Source organism: Mus pahari, chromosome 5, assembly GCF_900095145.1.
Source record: "Mus pahari chromosome 5, PAHARI_EIJ_v1.1, whole genome shotgun sequence".
In the NCBI taxonomy this organism is placed as follows: Eukaryota; Metazoa; Chordata; class Mammalia; order Rodentia; family Muridae; genus Mus; species Mus pahari.
In genome coordinates, this window is record NC_034594.1 from 17,853,062 (window position 1) to 17,874,673 (window position 21,612).

General features: G+C 47.7%; 1 protein-coding gene across 2 annotated transcripts in view; it reads left to right on the plus strand.

Annotated features, from left to right (window-relative positions):
* The window catches only part of Cnga3 (cyclic nucleotide gated channel alpha 3), a 30,068-nt gene that overhangs the window by 5,869 nt on the left and 2,587 nt on the right, over positions 1 to 21,612 (plus strand). Inside the window, exons 2-5 of one of the 2 annotated variants that reach the window (XM_021199062.1) lie at positions 4,650 to 4,763; positions 7,469 to 7,648; positions 15,909 to 16,016; positions 19,850 to 19,956. In XM_021199062.1, the coding sequence (XP_021054721.1) occupies positions 4,650 to 4,763; positions 7,469 to 7,648; positions 15,909 to 16,016; positions 19,850 to 19,956 (509 nt within the window). The remainder of the gene's footprint in view (positions 1 to 4,649; positions 4,764 to 7,468; positions 7,649 to 15,908; positions 16,017 to 19,849; positions 19,957 to 21,612) is intronic. The other variant, XM_021199063.1, reaches the window with a different exon arrangement.

Below are 21,612 nucleotides of genomic sequence, written 5' to 3' on the forward strand. Positions count from 1 at the left end.
CCTTACAGCTGGATCTCATGTAGGCATTTCCTCAACTAAAGCTCCTTTCTCTGTGATAACTCCAGCTGTGTCAAGTTGACACAAAACTAGCCAGTATACTTGGGATGAACAATGAGAACCAAGCATGTGTTCAGGGTAAAAATAAAGCTGCCCTGGGAACTGAGCAGAGTAGGGGGTCCCTCTGGGGCTCCCCAACACAATCTAGCACTTACTTATTCTGCACATGAGACTGGGCAAATGGAGCTGGGGAGAGGGCTCACGAGTAAGAGCCCTGGCTGTTCTTGTAGAGGATAGGGGTTCAAGTTCCAACACCCGCATGGTGGCTCACAACAATCTGACCCTTCAGTCCCAAATAATCTGTTGCCCTCTTCCGGCCTCTCAGGCATCAGGTACACATGTGGTACACAGATGTACATGCAGGCAAAACATGTATATATAAAAAATTTTTTCGAAAGAGATTGAATCAGTTCTCTGCCATATATACAAAATGTTTTAAGTTTGTTTTTTTTTAATCACTATTTTAGAGGGAGAAATGGTGTTTAGACAAACACATCATTGCCTTCAAATTCTAGTCCTTTGGGGAAGCTTTTAGAATAAATAATTGAGACTTGGTATACTGAAATAGAGCACAGTGCTCCCAATCATAGAATGGGCCTCTTAGCATCAGTATGCCACTATCCCCTCCCTAAGTGCCATAGCAAGAAAGGACTACCAATGCTTTGTCCCCTGAGACAGCCTTGCTAGCAGATCTCTCTGCACTGCGGAAGCCCCGTTTTCCTCTCTCTTTATTAAGTTAGCGGAATGATTTTCCTAAGGGAACGTCATAAGAAAGGATGAAAATGCTCCCTTTGAATGAAAATAAAATACACTTTGAAAATACCAAAAATGAAAATGTCTCGACTTGGGCGTGGTGATATCTGGAAGCCTGAGGAAGTACAATCATAAGTTCAAGGCCAGCTTCAGTGACATAAGACCGTTTCACCGAAGTCTCGGATCTTTCTTTTTCTACTTAGTTGTTTGACCGGATCACCTGGGAGCCATCTAGCACATTTTTAAGGCACTGCAATAATGAAAGACTTCAGGATGTGCTACAGAGAATTATAATGAGGTCTGAGGGCACCCCAAATCCCTACTCATTTCCTGATGTGGCTATTTTGAGCAAGCTTTGGGGCACAGGGGTCTGTGTCTTACAAAGAAGAGATTTTCTTCTTGCTGCTGACTGGGTAGAGCCCAAAACAATTATCACCAAAGGAAACCATCTTCACCTTGCTTCTTAAGGACCAAAAGACTTAAAAATGCACTGACTTCTGTTCCCTGGTCACACGTGCCCAAGGGCACTGGATTCTCACTATTCAGAGTCCTGGCTTGAGAAGAAGAAAAGAATAGTATCACGTTCTCTAGATGGGTGCAGGCAGGTCATGTGTGTTTGCTCTCCTGTCCCCATGTCACCTGAGAAATGTAATGTTACTCAGACTGCAAGGTCACCTGTTCTGTTGTTTATAACACCTCTGCCCTGGCTCAGCGATAGGGGGCACTGGAAACCTTCCCAATCTCACTGCCCTCTACAAACAGACTTAGAGATCAGATGCCACAATCTGAACATTCTCTTAAAAGTCGTTTCAGTGTACTGTTCAAGTTGGTGTTGGCAACATTGTAAAGGTTGACTTCAGAGAGCCAAGAGTCTGAAACCTGACACCAACCAGAGGCGAACTGATTTCCCGAGGACAAATTTCACATATGGTTGACTATTTGTCAGACCACAGGAGATCCTAGGGCTCAGACAGAGATGGGCTAACAACCAGCAGGACCATACTTTGACCAGAGTGACTTAGCTTTATATACATGTGGCCTTACTTCATGCCAGGACCCTAAAGATAGACTTGAGGAGTGATTGGACCTCTTTGTCCCTCTTGTCAGTGTGGCCACATGAAATAAATCTTTTTCTGCTTTTGCTATTAATTTGTCTCTTGTATTGGCTTATTTGGGGCGTCTGGCTGAGGCTGGCTTGTCAGGGATGCCAGGGTCCAGTCTGACCCTGTTAAAGTTTGATTTTGGAAGGAAGTATCGCACCTGAAGTTGTCACCAGAGTTGGGATCGATCCTGGCAGCCCTGTCTTCTGCCTCTCAGTTTCCTTGGAAGGTTCTAGATTCCCACAATCACATTGACTACCTAGCTTCTCCTTTTTGGTACTCATGTCTTTGGTACCGGACTCAAATGTCACCTCAGATACTCCATTCCTCTCTGCTCTATCTCCCTTCCATGTGCTTCTAAGATGAATGTCTCTGAGAAGCAAGGACAGCCATGCAGTTGACAGTGGGGATTCCTTCCCAGAAGTTTTGTCAAGGAATGGCACAGTGGTACGACATAGAGTGTGCGTTACTAGCTGATGGGAGTTCTTCAATCCATGGCAATCTGATAGGATTCCTGTGGTATCTATGCTCCCTTGTTGAGCTGAGCATCTTTGGAGGCTACAATAAGGTTTTCTATGTAAATGCCTACCAGACAGACATAATCAACAGCAGAATTCCAGGCATCATGAAGCAAGTGGGGTGCTGCATCAAGAAATGGCCTCCCCAGATGGCCTGAATTCACATCATAGAAGAGTCTTCTTAGTCTCCGGGCGTAAGTGTGCCTTTCAGGGCCGGAGTATTAGAGCAGTGATTAAACCACCACAGGATAGCACAATTAAAAAAAAATTCTTTCTGAAGATTGTAACAAGTTTAGGGATGGTGAGTGACCAGTCTGCAGGTTACCCAGGGGACAGGCACTTGCCAGCAGGCACCTTGCTGGGAGGCGGATGTGCCTGCTGGCAAGCATGGCTATTCAAAGACATCCTGGACAAGCTGTTCGAGGAAATGAGTCCCCCCCCCAACCCCCACCCCACCCCATCCCCTGTGGGACACATGATGCTGGAAGGGACTCATCGCCTGGGATCCAAGGACTCTGACTTTTAATCACACAGCACAGGGAGCGGAGCTTTCCCTGCAGCTAATGTTTGCCTCCCGCCTCAACCGGCTTGTTAAGAAAGCCGATTAGTTTGGAGCAGGCCGTGTGATAGAATTAATTTGCCTTGCTGGGTTTCCTCTAGAGTCACGGAAGTGAAGTGCAGATCCTTAGGGGACATTGCCTGGCTGGCTTTTAATCAGACTGGCCAAATTTAGCTTTAGGGTGGGTTTAAAAGGAGAGAGAGAGAGAGAGAGAGAGAGAGAGAGAGAGAGAGAGAGAGAGAGAGAGAAACATGAACCAATGAATCGTGAATCCCCGATCTTTTTCTAGGCAGTTCGTCAGATGCCAGCATAGCTCTCTCTCTGTATCAAGGTATGATAAGTTATTTCTCTGCTGCTGGTGAAATGAGCCAATTGAAGCCAGATGTGTGTGTGTGTGTGTGTGTGTGTGTGTGTGTGTGTGTGTGTGTGTGTGTGTATACGCACATATATACATATATACACATATATATGCACATACATATACATAGGTTTATTGGGAAGCTGCTTTTGGGCAGGCAAGTTCACTGCCCCCAAGAAAAGAAGCCAGGGAAGTTACCATGGGAAGAAAGAAAGAGGAGACAGGGAAGAGAGAGAAAGAGAGCATGCACAGAGAGAGGGAAAGAAGAGAGAGGGGAGAGAGTGGGGAGACCAAAATGTCTGGATTACATAGAAAAGAGCCTCTGGGAACTGGACCCCCCAGGGTTGGGGGTTGGGTATGCTGATAGAGACTGGGGGATGCTGGGAGAACCTGGAGGCCGGGTCTGCTTTGGTATGTAAAATATGCACCTCAGTCCCTTGTCCCCGGGTCCAAAAGCAAGCAGTGTGGTAATAGCCCCCTCAGCACATGCTGTTCACCCTGAATGCACAGAGCGGCTCCCAGTACTGTTGCTGGGGACAGAGGTAGGACAGGGCTGGGTAAAGGGTGAACGAATTTGTCTTGAAAACACTGTTCAAATTATTTTAGCTGTTGCTTGGAGAGGTAGGCCAAATCTGTGGCATGATCCAGAATGGTAGGAAGCCTGCCAGACAAGTGCACAACTGCCCAGAAAGTGCCCCCACCATGCACAGGGCAAGAAAGGAGACTTCCAGAAGGGCATGGACTTACTACAGAAGTCAGTGATACATTGGCACGAAGCACTGCATGGGAGCATGGACTATGGTCCAAGACAGCGGGTACTGGGACCTCCTGGGCCCCCCTGGCCCCGCCTCCGGTGGAAAGCATGCTAACACTTTCTGCTGGTTCTACTGCCTTCACCTTCCTTGTGTACAGTAACTGATCAAAAGCGGCTCTCCTTGGTCAGAGTCACTTAGGGTCAACAATATGGCTCAGCAAGTAAAGTCGTTTGCTGCTAAGCCTGAGAATGAGTTCAGTCTCTGGGACACACATGTGGAAGGACAGAACCAACTCCCACACGTTGTCTGTCCCCTGATCTCCACACTTTCACGGTAGGTACATGCACACGTGTATACCCATATACCATATATACCACAATAAATTAATATAAAAGAAAGGGTCATTGTATCTCCGGAGTAAGATTCGCAGCGGACCTCTGGTTTCAGAATCTGCAATGGTGTCTACCCCTGCTGCCCGTCTCACTTCTGACCCGGAGGTAGGTGGATGAGCTTGGAATCAATTAGCACGCTGCATATTTGATTTCCCAGGTCTCACTCACCATGTGAGGAGACATCTTCCACACTGCAGCAAGGGATCACCATGGAGACCAGAGGACTGGCTAGACCCACACGGAACATAGTCACAAGCCAGGGGCCAGCCAGGTCACTGACTTTGCACAGTCTTCACTGAGACTAGAGTGACTGAGGCAGTAAGAATGTGGGGGTGCCTCAGACTGCATGCCAGATAGGGATGAAGGTTTAAGAACGGGGCACGGAGCTGAACCCCCTAAGCTCTAACAGTGAGTAGTTCTGTTCTCCTTAGCCTGATGGTCTGAGCTCAGAAAAGTTGAAGACGGACAGCTTTGGCTTGAAAATACTTTAATAAAAAAAGTAACGTTGTTTCTCAGCACTGGAGAAACACAGAGCAAAGCCAGCAGAGACCGCTTAAGACTGGGTAGCCGTCCGTGCTACAACGCTGGATGGACAAGCAATACAGTGAGGATGATATAGCTATGGAGGGTCCCTCAGTGTGGTTGGGCTCTGTAACATGCGTCTTCCCAAAAGCACCCAGCAGGTTAGCAAGTGTCCGAGCTCTGCCTCCCTCTGAGGGGACCTGTGTCTGGCTTTAATGCCACAGCACGTGAAGAAAGCCATCTCCCCTTTCTGAGCCTTATCTGAAACTGCTTCTAGCAATACTGGTGTGTGGGTGGCTAGAGCTGAGCCAGCGGCCTTCTCTCGGCAGGTACTCGAAGACGAAACGATCATTACTTTCCAGTAATTTTCTTAAACCAATCCAAGAGTTTTACAGTCATGCCATCTGTACTGCTGGTTTAGCTGACCATCAAATAAACAGATAAATTCATAAACGGGAAATGAATAGATAGATAATTTATTTGTTATATTTTTAGTTATAGAGAATGTTTCTTCTGGGAGGTGTGTGTGTGTGGTATGTGAGTATGTGTTTGTATGTGTGGATCTGTACATGTGTGTATAGTATGTCTGTGTGATGTGTGTGTATTGTCTGTTTGTGTGTGTGATGTATGTATGTATGTATGTATGTATGTGTTGTCTCTGTGTATATATGTGATGTGTGTATGTGGTGTCCGTGTGTGTAGTATGTCTATGTGTGATATATGTATGTGGTGTCTGTGTGTAATGTGTGTGTGTGTGTGTGTGTATGTGTGTGTGTGTGATGTCTGTGGTGTGTGTGTGTAATGTGTGTGATGTCTGTGTATGATCTGTGTATGTGGTGTCTGTACATGATCTATGTGGGTAGTGTCTGTGTATGATCTGTGTGAGTGGTATCTGTGTGTGATGTCTGTGTGTATGTATGTATGGTGTGTGGTATGTGTGTCTGTGTGTGTCTATGTGGCGTCTGTATGTGATGTGTGTGTATATGTATATGTGTTTGTGTGGTGTCTGTGTATAGTGTGTGTGTGTGTGTGTGTATGTGATATCTATGTGTGATCTGTTTGTGTGGTATCTGTGTATGATCTGTATGGATGGTATCTGTGTGTGATGTGTGTGTATGTATGTATAGTCTGTGGTATGTGTGTGCATGTGTGTCTGTGTATGATGTGTGTGCATATGATGTTTCTGTGTATGTAGTATGTCTGTTAATGGTGTGCATGTGGTGTCTCTCTGTGTGTGATGTGTGTATTTGTGTGTGTGTGTGTGTGTGTGTGATGTCTGTGTTTAATCTGTGCATGTGGTGTCTGTGTGTGATTTGTGTGTGTGGTATCTGCGTGTAACCTTAGTTTTTAAGGAGCTTCTTGTATCTGGCTGTTTCCGGTGTTTTATATTAATAAGACGTGCTCTCTCAAGACTCTGGTTGCAGAGAAGAGAACATCTTCAAGTCAGTGCAGATGAAAAGGCCTTGGGTAGGCTGTGCAGGGCACTGTGTCAGGATAGTCATGTAGTCTGCTGTAGAGACTGAGACATGGGGGCAGAGGAGAGGCTGGGGAGGCAGCTGCCGTAGATCCTCATGGCCTTTGTGAGGCCTGCATGCCTCCCCATTTCTGGCTACATCACATCACAGACACAGGGCTGGAAATACCCTTGAGTGGAATACCCAACTCCAGCATAATGGGGCTGTCAGTTGTTCAGAGTTAGGAGTAGTGCATTGTGGGTCAGTTGTCTGGAGCTGGGGGTGGGGTGACATTTTTCTATTCCCTTAGCAGAGCAGGGGAGGGGACACTGAGTAGAGCTGAGAACAATCTTCCCTAAGAGTGCCACTAACTGGAGACCGAGTGTTCAAACATAGGAATCTATGGGGGACATTTACATTTAATCCACAAGGATTATATATTTTTACTGCTCCTATGCTAAGCAATACTTTTTCAAAGGTCTTATTTTTTAAATTTGTGCCTGAGTGTTTTGCCTGGCAGGTATGTATTGCACCATGTGTGAGTGTCTCCTGCCCATGGGGTTCTAAGTCCTAGAACTGGACTTAGAAAAGGTTCTAAACAGCAGGGAGCCAAACCCAGGTCCTCTCTGAGAGCAGCAAGTGCTGCACTCTCCAGTTCTCACTTAACGAGCCTAACAAACAAGAGATCTGCCTGGGCAAAAGTGGAAATGAGTAGAAATGCTCGCTGATGCCCTATTAGAAGAAGCTCGGCCAAGACCACGGGAGAGTAGAAAAGACAAAGCCATAATAAAGGCATGGTGTGATTGATCAATGAGGCTCTGCCCCAGCCTGGAGGGGCAAAGGAAGAAGGGGGAGAAAGGGGCTCAGTAGAGATGGAGGCCTGAGCCTCAGGCCCTCAGACTCACCCTGGCGATCACTTCTGCTTCTTCCAGTTCGTGGAGGCCAGATCGGGGTCTTTTCCTGTCTGTCATTCTCTCTAGTCTCTCCTGTCCTCTTCCAGGGTGTCACGCCTCATCATCTCGATTCGTGCGTGGGCCACCAGGCACTTACACAATGAAGACCAGACACCTGACTCCTTTTTGGATCGATTTAATGGAGCTGAGCTTAAGGAAGTCTCCACCCAGGAAAGCAGTGCCCAGCCCAACCCAGGAGGACAGGAGCCACCAGATGGAGGGAAAGGGTAAGGTCACCTGCGCCACACCAGCTGAGACAGCTGAGAAGCACAGGGACCCAGCTCAGATGCCCCAAGGAGATCTGGAGCTTCGCCGTTGTGTGACATCCCTGAAAGGAAGCACAGGTCCTTTGGGGATTACTGCATGCTCTAACATTACTACATGCTCTAACATTGCTACATGCTCTAACATTACTATATGCTCTAACATTACTACATGCTCTAACATTACTACATGCTCTAACATTACTACATGCTCTAACATTACTGCATGCTCTAACATTACTACATGCTCTAACATTCCCCACCCCGAGTCCAGGAAACCCTTGAGGCAGAGTTTCCAGCTTCGTTTAAACCTGACCCATCCTGCACAAAGCTTCCCAAATCAGGAGTTTCTGACCTCAGCTGTCTCTCTCTCTCTGAGAACCCTCATCCCAGATTATAGCATGAGCCATCTTGTTCAACTGCAGGGCCTGTTTTGCACAAAGAGAGTTGAGGAGGCACACAAGTGGTACATTGTAGAGGTGCAAGCATTTCCTAGTGAGAAGATCCACAGGTTGGAATGATCACCCTGCAGAATCAGTCATATCAGAGCGGGAAGCACTGGGTGGGGGGAGGGGCATAAGGGAGGTAAGCATGGAGGGGGGGGGGATGGAGAGACGGCTTGCTTCTGGTAGGAGCGTCTGTAGAGCCAAGACTCCTGTGTGCCTTCTTGCACAGCCCAAACCCTCCTCTCCCAAGGAACTGCAGCTGTGCCCTTAGGTGGTATGCTTCTCGCTGCCCCCACCAACACATGGGAATCTCTGCCCCTCTTATTTGTGAGAAGTATCTGTGACCACGGGGCTACCCCACATCAAGGTCTTACACAGCCCACCACAGCTCCCTAATCACTGGGCGTCCAAAGGTCTCCTTAGGATGCTCATGTCAGCCGGGAAGAGAAGCAAGGTTGGACCTGGAGAGAAAGCTGACCTCCCAAGGTTCACCAGCAGGTGGATTCTTGCCCAGAACCTGCTTTCTGGGAAGCATTTAAGGACTTAAGTATTCTCCTTTATCAACTCCTCCTTACACCAAGATTAGTAAGATGTGAGCATGGTTGGAGAATGGACGGTCCCTGTATGGCTGGGACAACAGCACTTGGTTTTGTGCTGATAAAAAGAAAGGCTCAAGTCTGGGGCTTCTAAGTGAACATACAAGGCCCCTGGAGAGGGACAGCAATGAAACTTCAGGAGAAACCTCATGGATCTTTCTGGAACCTCCACTATACTTCCATGTATGTATATGAGGGAGACATTTTTGTACTGTAGGGCATGCAGTAGATTGTGGAATACAGAACCACTCTTAGAATGAGAGAGAGTTCAAGGACTGGGGGAGAGAGTTCCGTCAGGGAAGTGCCTGCCTTGCAAAGCTGAAAACCTGAGTTCAGTCCGAAGAACACATGCTTTAAAGACAAGTGAATCCTTGGAGCTTGCTGGATGATCATCTTGACCTATTTAGTGAGTTCCAGCTCCGTGAGAGAACCTCTCTCACAAGGAGTTGAGATAGACGGTTCAGTGGTAACGAACACTGGCTGCTGCTTCACAGGACTCAGGTTTGATTACCAGCACCCAAAACAGGTTTCTAGTTGTGGTGGTTTAAATATGCTTGGCCCATGGGAAAGTGACACTATTAAGAGGTGTGGCCTTGTTGGAGTAGGTGTGGCCTTTGTTGGAGTGGGTGTGGCCTTTGTTGGAGTGGGTGTGGCCTTTGTTGGAGTAGGTGTGGCCTTGTTGGAGGAAGTGAATCTCTGTGGGGTTGGGCTTTGAGGTCATATGCTCAAGCACCACCCAGTGCCGAGAAGACCCTCTTCCTGGCTACCTGGGAAGGACAGTCTGCTCCTGGTTGCCTAAGGATCAAGATGTAGAACTCTCAGCTCCTTCTCCAGGACCATGTCTGCCTGCCCACTGCCATGCTTCCTGCCATGATGATAATGAACTGAACCTCTTAAAACTGTAAGCCAGCCCCAATGAATTGTTGGCCTTTATAAGAGTTACCATGGTCCTGTTGTCCCTTCACAGCAATGAAACTCTAACTAAACACTAGCCTTCTACTCACCTCTCAGCAGGGTGATGAGCCAGGTACCATCATCATAGGCCCAGAAAAGGACCCAGTGGGACCTTTGTCCTCAGCAGTTGCCTGCTTTTCAGGGGAAGGGAGTCTTGAACTTTCTGTAGCTCGCTGGGTTGTCTCTGTGTCTTTTGGGTAAACAAAGACTTCCTTAGCTGATTAAATCAGTTTTTCTATAACCTTAGACTAATGGAGATGGTTGCTGCATCCAGTATGTTTCCCAGTGTGATCAAATAATTGGTGGGTTAGGTGTTCTAGAACCACCTAGGGCAAGATCTGACTAAACCAGAGACGCCCGGCCATTCCCAAGCTGGCTGAGGGCAGTTGATGGATGTGGTGATGCAGGGTGGGAGGAGCCATGGAGAAGGGGAGTTTTTAATTAGAGACCAAGTCTCAACTGCAAAGCCAAATAGCTGTCCATGCGGGCCTCGCCTTGTGGAATCAGGGCCCGGGGACCCCAGGAGCTGTATGTGCTCTCTGTTTCCCAGCGGTTTCTAGTCATTGGGGGATTTTTGACATAAGTAGAACAATCCAGAAACAAGCAGCTGAGGCCTCATCTTAAATGGGGAGAGGAAGTCTCTGGGAAAGATAATCAAAATAGCAGAGATGGGGCAGATGGGGCTGGAGAGATGGCTCAGTGGTTAAGAACACTGACTGCTCTTCCAGAGGTCCTGAGTTCAATTCCCAGCAACCACATGGTGGCTCACAACCATCTGTAATGGGATCCGATGCCCTCTTCTGGTGTGTCTGAAGACAGCTACAGTGTATTCATATACATTAAATAAATAAATAAATAAATCTTAAAACAACAACAACAGCAACACCTAGCACTAAGTCAGGCTGAGGTACTGCCAGCCACTGGCTCCCATAGTGCTCTCCTATGAGTATCAACAGTGACCGCTGCAAGGTACAGTTTAGCTCTGTGAGGCCACCTGGCTTTCTTGCCTCTGTGTTACAAACTTGTCCTGGCAGCAACCACTGGAGGATAACACCCTGGGATGCTGTGACAGATACTATCTAATTTGTTTTTTTGTTTGTTTGTTTGTTTTGGGGTTTTTTTTTGTTTTTTTTGGTTTTTTTTTTTTTTTTTTTTCCAGTATCTAATTTGTATGAAACTGACGGGTATCCTCTGTCACATCCTTGGGTGGACCACAGATGGGGGCCATAGACCTGAAGCAGAGATTCCTGAAGGGGTTGGGAGCAGAGGAGACCTGAGCCCACATGTGGAGATGAGTTTGCCATTGGTCAATTTTCTGGCCCACTGATTGGAAGAAAGAAGTTACATCTTCAAGAGAGGGGACCCTGGAGAGCCATTTCTGGTCTGTGCAGATAAGGATAGCAAGTAGCTGCTCCCTCCCCTCACCTCCAATGTAGAAGGTTCCAGACTCCCTTCACCTGAAAAGGTTGGAAGTACAGAAGGCAGAGGTCCCACTAAGCCCTGTTGTGATGATACTCGGCTCACCGCCCTGCTCAGGGGCGAACAGAAGGAAATTGAGTCGAAGCTAAGGCTCAGAAACTGGAGGGGATTCAAATCATTAAACCTTATTTACCCAGAAGCCTGGATTTAGCCAAGTGCTTTTCCTCTCTTCCCCCAAGCTTTTTGCCAGCTCTAAGTACACACGCTCAGACACACACACACACACACACACACACACACACACACACACACACACACACACAGTTTGTTCCTCATAATAACAATGCATTGTGGACAGAAAGGCTGGGGAGAAGTGGGTGGGGCTGCTGGCACAGTCACCTCAGACAGGACAGGCCTGAGTCATTGAAACCATTCCTATGCCTGCGGTGCTGCGGCCTCCCTGCCTCCCTGCAGAGCCTGGCCCGTGGCCAGAAGTGATGTGAACACTTGGAACAACTTGCAGGAGGAATAAGTACCCAAGCTCCAGGCAAGCACACTAGCTTTCCCCTTCCCCTACCCCCGAAGCCACAGCACCACCACCCCAACCCCCACTACCCCACCTCTCTACCCTACCACCCCATTACCACCCCCTCACCCCCTCACCCCCCACCCCTGCATGGAAGCCCCGCTTTGCCTCTCTCTTTTCCTACTTACCATCTTCTCCAGACACCAGCAAACCATTTCAGAATTGTTCCTGTTGTTGGAAATCCATGGCCAAGGGGCGGTACACAAGCCTGTGTAATTTCCCTGAGGAACTCACATTACTTTTTCTTCTTTGCTTAAGAAGTAAATCCTTTCTGGTTTAATACCCGCTTTCACTACATATTCAAGGGTACAAATTTGGAGTTCCCTTGCAGACCAGTAAGGTTCTTTCTTTCTTTCTTTCTTTCTTTCTTTCTTTCTTTCTTTCTTTCTTTCTTTCTTTCTTTCTTTCTTTCTTTCTTTCTTTCTCTCTTTCTCTCTTTCTCTCTCTTTCTCTCTTTCTCTCTCTCCCTCTCTCTCTCTCTCCCTCTCTCCCTCTCCCTCCCTCTCCTCCTCCTCCTCCTCCTTCTTCTTTCTCTCTCCTCTCTCTCTCTCTCTCTCTCAAGATTTATTTATTTCATTTATATGAGTACTCTGTAGCTGTCTTCAGACACACCACAACAGGGCATCGGATCCCATCACAGATGGTTGTGAGTCACCATGTAGTTGCTGGGAATTGAACTCAGAACCTCTGGAAGAACAGTCAGTGCTCTTAACCGCTGAGCCATCTCTCTAGCCCTGAGGATGCATTTTCTATGCTGCAACCTCCAGGTCCTGAGAACTGAGGACCAGGGAAATGACCTTGTTTTAAGGTCAGCTTGAGCTAATCTCCAGGGAGCCACCAGAGCCACCTGAGGAGGAAATATCCTTCCTCCGGTGACCAGCCTCTCGGAAAAGGTGACCTGAGGTGACGAGGTTCTGTCACAGATGCTGAGCTGGCAGATGAGTTTGGCGTGTGAGTATCAGGACAAGAGTCCTGGGACTGTGTGAGCCAGGGTGGATGTGGCCATGAGTGACCACAGGCATACATGGGCGAATAGGTCTGTGGCTTCTGCCGCTTAGGGATGCCAGGGCTCCTTCCCGAAGGTCAGGGGACGCCATCCACATCAGAGGGAAATGGCCAATTGCTTGGTTTGCAGTTGACAAAGGGCCAGAGCTTGGTACTTATTTTCTTCCCCATGTGTTGAGCAGAACTCTAATTCCCTCCATGAAAGAAGGGTGTGTCTGGTTTGTTTTAACGATGACAGCAAAGCCATCCACTCAGATGCCATCAATCAAGAAAAACAAAATGACTTGGCCACAAAGCTGTGGATACCATGATACGTGCCTGCTCCCTGGACGCCCTGGTTTCCAGGCAAGGAAAGGCTCTTAGGGGTGGAAGCCATGAGCGACTTGTGGAAGTCCTCATGCTATGTCCTGTGGCTAGGATGTGGGAAAGGATGAGGGGCCACAGACCAAAGGATGAAACTGAAAACTGCCACCAGACGGGGATGTTTGGGCACAGGTGACGATTCTCTCTGGGCCCTCTTTGTACCTAGCTTCTCATTTCCAGATTTCTCATTTAGTTCTCAAATATGGAATAACTTCTCCCTTTGGGACCGAATTGCTCTTAGCTCAAAGCAGCCGTATTCTGCAAGTCTGTATAATGTTTGGGCCAGTGCTGGGTAGATCCAGGGGTACAGCTGGATAGCACTGGGCTGGGTCCTCAAAAGTTGGGTAGCAGGAGTTTTGAAAAGCCAAAGCCCTTGGTAACACATAGCCTCAAAGCCCGACCACAGCAAGCCCAGACGCTGCAGTGTCCAGTGGGCCCAATAAGCTTGTGGGCAGCGCCCTCTGCTGGTGACATTCATTAAGACGGAGGATTTGTCTTTGTGCTTGATTAGCAAATAGAATAACTCCTTGTTCCACTGTCAAAAGATAAAAGTATTTTTAATATTTCTCAAGTCTGCTTTGTCCACAATACTAGAATCATGTGTCTCCAAAACCAAATAGGATCTCAGAGCTGTAGCCTGCAATGACTGGGCAGCACTAATGGCTAAGGATTAGATACAACAACTCATTTGGCTGAAGCTTGGCATTTTCTCCTATGTGAGTCAGATGGTCATGGCTAACAGGACGGCATTTGCCTGCTGTAACCAGCTGAGGCTTGGCTGTATGGTAAAGGTACTTTGCTAAATGGAGCTTTCTGGGACTCCTACAAAAGTAGGTTATAGTCCCATACCTAAAAACTCCTTCATGAAGGAAGGCGTCCTCAGGCTTAAGTAAAATTAAAACAGTTTAAAAAAACATATTTATTGACAAAACTTTGAAGCGTTAGGCTGGTGATAACAGCTCACACTGGAAATGGAAATGGTGTCAAAAACCAAGAAATGACACAGCTGCTCTTGCTACAGTGGCTGTTGCTTCCTCCTCCTCCTCCTCCTCCTCCTCCTCCTCCTCCTCTCACTCCTCCTCTTCTTCCTCTTCCTTCCTCTTCCTTCCTCTTCTTTCCCTATCTCTTTTTCCTCTCCCTACTCTTCCTCTTCTTTTTCTTCTTCATAAGCACAGGTCCATTAGCCTAGGGATGGTGCCACCCACAGTGGTCTGTGATGCTCCCCTCACATCAATCATTACTCAAGACAATTTCCCACAGAGGTGACAACAGGTCCGAATGCCCCAATTCAGACTCCCTCAAACGAATCTGGATGTGTCCAGTTCAGTTAAACCTATCTAGGACAACCAGTTCCAAGGATTAGAAGAGTAGACAGGTGGGTTGTTTTTTTTCGTTTTTTTTTCCTTCCTCCTTCTCTTTCTTGCATGTGCCTGTCTGTCTGTATCCATGTGGGTGCACACATCTGTGCATGTGGAAATCTGAAATTGAGTCCAGTGTCTTCCTCCATCACTCTTCAGTATTGTTTTTGAAGTAGAGCCTCTCACTGAACCCAGAGCTCACCAATTCAAAACCAGCTTGCCCACACATGTTCTCCTTCCTGGGTGCTGGGATTACAGACAGCCGCCATGTCTACCCAGCAGTTACATGGGTTCTAGGGATCCAAACTCTAGTTCTTATGCTTGTACAGTGAGCACTTTACCCCCTGCCAGCCAGCTCCACAGCCCTGCCACAGCCCTGTAAAGTTAGATATAACTGCATTACAGCCCGCAAAACAAAACAAAACAAAACAAAACAAAAAAACCATGGGACCTGCAGGCCTGCAGGTACAGGGACATTCGCCATCACTACAAACAAGAGGGGTGGGGCGGTGGAGAAAAAAAATGGCTCCTCTAAAACCTCCCAAGAGGTCACAACTCTGTGTTGGAAATGGTGAGACCCATTCTTGACTTTTAGTTTACAGATCTGCAAGATAAGAGGTTCATCTTTTAAATCACATGTTCCGATAGCAATGTACACCAAACCAATTTAACTATTATTTAAAACTCCTTAATGGTCTGCTTATCTTGGTTTGTTTTATTCTGGTTTGTCAATGTCCTAATTGGCTTCAGCTGACGACTAGACACAGCCCAGAGTCATGTGAGGGAGTCTGAACTGAGGTATTGCCTAGATCAGTTAGCCCCATTGCAGCATCTGTGAGGGATTGTCTTGATTAATGACTGATCCAGCCCACTATGGGCAGGACTATCCTCTAGGCTGATGGCCCTGACCTGGAAGTGTAAATTGAAATAAACTCTTTCCTCTCCCAAATTGCTTTAAGCCACAGTATTTGTCTTAGTTAGGGTTTCCATGGCTGTGAACAGACACCATGACCAAGGCAATTCTTATAAAGGACAGAATTTAATTGGGGCTGGCTTAAAGGTTCAAAGGGTCAGTTCATTATCATCAAGGTGGGAGCATGGTAGCATTCAGGCAGGCATGGTACGGGCAGAGCTGAGAATTCTACATCTTCATCTGAAGGCTACTAGCAGAATACTGACTTTCAGGCAGCTAGGATGAGGGTCTTAAAGCCCACACCCACAGTGACACACCTATTCCAACAGGGCCACACCTTCTGATAGTGCCACGACCTAGGCCGAGCATATACAAACCATCACAGTATTTATTATAGCAACAGAAAGCAAACTAGAATAAGCAGGGTGTCCTATGTAGTGAAGGCTGGCCTTGAGCTTAATCCTCCTGCCTCAGCTTCTTCCCCCAAAACCTAAAATCCCTCTCAGGTCACTAAGTTAGTGAAGGCCTTTAGATCCCTTACCTGAAACCCTTTCATACAGAACACCGTCCGTCCGTGTTTCCAGCAGGAAGAAGGAGCCCATTGTGGTGGACCCCTCCAGCAACATCTACTACCGCTGGCTGACTGCCATCGCTCTCCCGGTCTTCTATAACTGGTGTCTACTTGTATGCAGGTAGGCACTGAAGCGGGGACCGGAGGGGAGAGGGCTGAGTCTAACCAGAGAGAGTTTCTCTCTTCTCAGCCACCACAGAACTCTGTTGCCTTGGGTCAGAAGTTCTCAACCTTCCTAACGCTGTGACCATTGATACTTCATTGATACTTCATAACTGTATTTTTGCTGCTGTTATGAATGTAACATAATGTAAATATCTAATATGTCAGATATCTGATATGCGACCGACCCCTGCTGACCCACAGGTTGAGAACCACTGCGTTCGGTCCTCTATCTGTAAAAAAATCTGGCCATTTCACAGAGGACTCTGAAGGTGTTTTAAACCATGGGTGAGAAGGGCCCCCAAGGCAGTTTGAACACTCCGAAATCTGCATTTGGGTCATATGAGGAAGCGGCAGAGGCTAGCCACTGTTCTGAAGGGCTTAGGGAACCATTTTGAGTGAGCCTGTGGTTGAGGAAGCGTTCAGTGAAGATGCAGTGGGTAGATTCTGGGCTTCTGGTTTCCAAGGCAGGTTGCCGTGTTGGAACCGCGTGGCACATTCTGCTATTCTTCTGAAGGTAGATGCAGGCTTTGGGGTGCTCTTAGTTAAGCGTGTTAGAAGGAGCTGTTGCTTCTCCGCAGAAGATCCAAGGCATCGGAGTTTCCTCTGGGAGAGCTAGTGAGAGGGGAGAGCTAGAGTATAGCAGAGACCTTTGCGGCAAGTTACGCTGGGCTCTTGGGGTGCAGCGGTTGGAGCCACAGGGCTGAGCTATAACTTTCTAGTAAGCATCCCCTCCCCCACCGTGGGAAAACTGCTGCTGTGGGTACTGGGGCAGGATGCTTCCCCCCCTGTGGTTGGGGAAGTGGCAGGGGCTTTCTAAGCAAGCCTGCTGGGTGTGCCACTAGAGGAAGCCATGCAGGCCTTTGGAGCACTCTTAAACATGTGATTAGGTAAGGGTGCAGTGAGGGGACCCCCTACCCTGAGCATATCTACAGGGTGCAGGCTGCCGAGGGGACAAGGAGATCCCACTACTCCTCTCTGAAGGTAAGGGAGGGGTCCAAAGGCCCTCTCTAGCAGGACAGGGATGCAGGGTTCATTGTCCCTCCAAGAGGAGGCAACAGGGTTAGAAATGTCCCCAAGTAAGCCTATGAGGAAGTCGCACAGAGGCAAGTCCCTGTACTTGTGAAAGCTGGACAGGGGTCAGGGGATCTCCTGAGCCAACCAGGATACAGCCCTTTGAGAGTGAAGGCGCCCTCTGGTTTACCACGATGCAGGAGAGCATCCTCTTTGAGTAGACAGTGGACCTTGATGTGTTCCTGGGAAAGTCTGTAAGACAGACACAGCTGGCCTAGGAGGCTGTGCAGTGACTTTTAGGATGTTACTCCTTAACCAGGATTCAGAGAACACCTGTGTCCCTGCAGTTGGTCAGCTTTCTGCTGATATGACAAAAAACCTAAATGATGAAAAAGAAAAAAGTTACTCTAGTTCAGAATTTCAGAAAGGTCACTGGGCCACTGACAAGACAAGACACCAGGGCAGAGAAGAACAAAGTATAGAGGAAGGGAACAGGCGGGGACCTAATCTTCCTTTTAAAGGCAACCCTCCTTGACCTACCAACTAAATGTTCTATCACCTCCCAGGCATGCTACAGACTGGTGACCAAGCCTTTAGCCCACGAACCTTTGTGGGGTACTCGCCATAGCACCACACAGGTGGATGTGGAATCTTGGGGTTTAGCCTATCTGAGGGTCTGTGAGGCTGGTGAATGGGGAGAGTATTGGGAGGCCCCACCCCCACCCCCGGCAAGAGCTGGCAGTGCCGCTCTTGACACATGATCTAGACTCTGAGAACATGGGTGTGAGTCAAGATTCTATTTCCAAATGTGCAGAAGACTTGAATGGCTAAGCAGACTGCTGTCCTTTGGGGGTAAAGAGGGAAACTTGGGGTGCTGTCAGTGTGAGAAACAACAAACAAGAAAAATTAAAAGGTGGGAAAAATATTCTCTAGAACATTTTGGAATACAGCTCTAGAAAGAACAGGTTGTTAACCCCTTTACCTAATGTCAATCCCAATTATTTTGTTTGATTGATTGATTAATTTGTTGACTGATTGATTGATTGATATTGGATGGGTGGGCAGGTAGGTGAATGGAAAGCTAGTTGGGTAGTTGGTTGTTTCAGTGGTTGGTTGTTTGGGTAGGTGGCTGGTTGGGTAGTTGGTTGATTGGTTGGTTGGGTGAGTGGTTGAGTGGGTGGATAGCAGGTTGAGTAGTTGGTTGTTTTGGTGGTTATTTGGGTGGTTCTTTGGTTGTTTGAGTGGCTGGTTGGGTAGATGGTTGGGTGGTTGTTTGAGTGGTCGTTAGGGTAGTTGTTCGTTTGGGTAGGTGGGTGGGTGGTTAGGTGTGTGGCTAGCTGGTTGGGTAGTTGGTTGTTTCAGTGCTTGTTTGGGTGGGTGGTTGGTTGTTTGATTAGGTAGTTTGTTGGTTGGGTGGTTGGGTGGCTGGTTGCATAGTTCTTTGGGCGGTTGGGTGAACGGGTGGGTGGGTAGAATATTTATTTTGCATTCTATCATTAAAATTCATACTACACATCAAAGTCCTGAGCTCTTCTTCCTATGAGCCCAGTGACTGTGGGACAGTGTAACTTCTCTGAGCCTAGAGTAATTCCACTGCATTGTCATGGGACAAACTTTTCCTGGGAGACACAGCACACACACACACACACACACACACACACACACACACACACGTACACACACCTCTTAACTCCAGAAACAGAGCCCATGACTCCAACTTGGTGAGCCAATGAGTTTAATTGGAATTATTTACAGGAATCTGGGTGAGGGTTACTTACAGTAGCAGAAATGACTCCAAGACAGCTGTATCACCAAAGCCTACCTCTGCGTGGGTGACAGTTCGTGAAAGCTGGAAACCTGATGCATATTACACAGCCTGCAGGCAGCTCCGCAGGTTGGAGTCCTTTCTCCGAGTCCTTTTTCAGTGGCTCAATTGATCAGAGCCTCTTCCTGGCAGCTCATGCAGTCTTTGTTTCTTCTAAGATTCTTCAAGGCTGCCTAACTTACTTGTCTGAGATTTTTGTTGTTGTTTTTTGTTGTTGTTGCTGTTGTTTTTGAGACAGGGTTTCTCTGTATAGCCCTGGCTGTCCTGGGACTCACTCTGTAGACCAGGCTGGCCTCAAACTCAGAAATCCACCTGCCTCTGCCTCTCAAGTACTGGAACTAAAGGTGTGCGCCACCACCGCCCAGCCTGAGATTTTTCTTTGCAGTTTGGCTTTCCTGAGTGTGACTCTCAGCAGGCTTTACTGTTTACATACTTTATGGGGAGGGAGGGTCTTAGTGAATATGCTCAGTTTCAGGGACTTCCTGAAGCTACTTTGAATTGTTTACTTCCTGTCTTAATGAGCATCCATGTAGTATTTCACTTCCTTTTAGAGTATCTGTTACTTCACCTCTGTAGAAATCCTATCTTAAGAGGGTTCCTTCCAGAGCTGGGCGTGGTGGCACATGCCTTTAATACCAGCACTCGGGAGGCAGAGGCAGGNGGATTTCTGAGTTCAAGGACAGCCTGGTCTACAGAGTGAACTCCAGGACAGCCAAGGCTACACAGAGAAACCCTATCTCAAAAAAACATTAAAAAAAAGGGGAAAAAAAGGAAAGAGGGTTCCTTCCAAAATAGAAGGTTTTCATCTCAGAGGAAAGTGCTATGTAGCATGTGTAAACCCTGCAGGAATAACGGCCACTGGTTATAACGAGCTTATTTACAACACAGGACAGGGAAGGGTCTGTACTCTGACACTAGGCCATCCTGTCATATCTCGCACTTGGCTTCTTCAGGGCCTGTTTTGATGAGCTACAATCAGAGCACTGGACGCTGTGGCTGGTCTTGGACTACTCTGCAGATGTCCTTTATGTAGTGGACATGCTGGTTCGAGCCCGCACAGGTGAGTGTGCTCCATGGACTTGACTGGGCCAGGTCACAGGCCCTCAGTAGGGGGAACCATAGAATGCTCAAGAAGACCCTTGGTAGTGGACTAGATGTTACCTACCTTTGACCAAGAGGTGCTTGAGAGATCTGGGGACCCACAAACACAGAGTGGGTGCTGGTATCTTGATACTGAATCCTTAAACAAGACCTGATCAGGGGTTAAGACACATGAACTCTGGAATCTGCTGTCCCAGTGTTATACAAGCAAGTCAAGATGGTTGTCTCGACCTCACTTTTGTCACCTGACATAAGGCTAAGCTGTCATATCAAAGGACCCTTCAGTATTACCTGTGTGAGGTGACATTCAGTTAGTCCTCCAAGTTCTTCTCCTCAGAAACGTAGAAGGTCCAGGAAGCACTACTCTGCTCCTCTCAGAGGAGTTTTATAATTTACTTCTATGACTATTTTGGGATATTTTATTTTATTTTTTATAAAGTGATACATGTGAGTCTGTGAAATGGTTTGTGCACATGAGTGTAAGTGCCCAGAGTGGCCAGAAGAGGGCATCAGACCCCTATGATGGAGCTTGAGTTATAGGCATTTGTGAGCAACCAGACATGTGTGCAGGGAACTGAATTCAGGGCAGTGAGTGCTCTTACCTGCCGAGCCATCTCTCTGGCTCCTCAAGAAAGTTTTAACATGTGAAGAAGTGAAATTCAAAACGGGACCTAGGACTACACGTTCTTTCGAACAGCCTCTGGTTGGGGTTCAGACACACCTGTGCTTGAGAATTGGGGCTGCTCAGCTTTCGGGGATCTTTATCTAAGGTACACAAATACATCATCACCTAACCTTGTAGAGGCCCTTCTTACTGCAGCTAAGATTTTGTTACAACCACCCATACTGCCATGCTTAATGAGAACACACAGAATCACACCACGTAGCTCTAACTCACACATCCTCTCAGCTCATCTTGCTTTCCCAGTACATGAAACAAGAAGCAAGGTTGTCTCCACCTTACTGAGTCAGAAACCAAGGCCCCGAGTCCTCCTAGTGGTGCCCCGCACATTAACTTAGAGAACATCAGACACACAGCTGGAGGTGGTATGAACGGCCTCCACAGCAGTCACACTAGTGTCACACTGGAATCCACAGGCACAGTGCTCTGTGAGCATTCACTGGAACCCTGCTGCTTGTCTCAAGCGGGCGAGCCACAGAGCAACACCTTGCCCTCACTCGGACGTCAGCTCCATCCCTTCCTGTACTTGGATGCTGTCCTTGGCAATGCCAGCTTCAGCGAGAAGCTAGGGAAGATAGAGGTCAAGAAACCAGGTGGCCATGATCACTGTCCAAAAGGAAAAGATCCTCAGACTCAGAAGAATCATAAAATGACGAGGAGTCTCTGAGCCAGGATGCTACACGAGGCACTCCATAAACACATCCACAAGCACCCATGGCTGCACGAGACACTCTATAGACACAGCACAAGCACTATAGCATCCATACATCCTGCACCTGGAGACCCAACCAACCAGATAATATTTGGAAAAAACATTCTGAGCTGAACATTTAGAAGTTTTCTTAAGCCGGGCATGGTGGCGCATGCCTTTAATCCCAGCACTTGGGAGGCAGAGGCAGGTGAATTTCTGAGTTCGAGGCCAGCTTGGTCTAC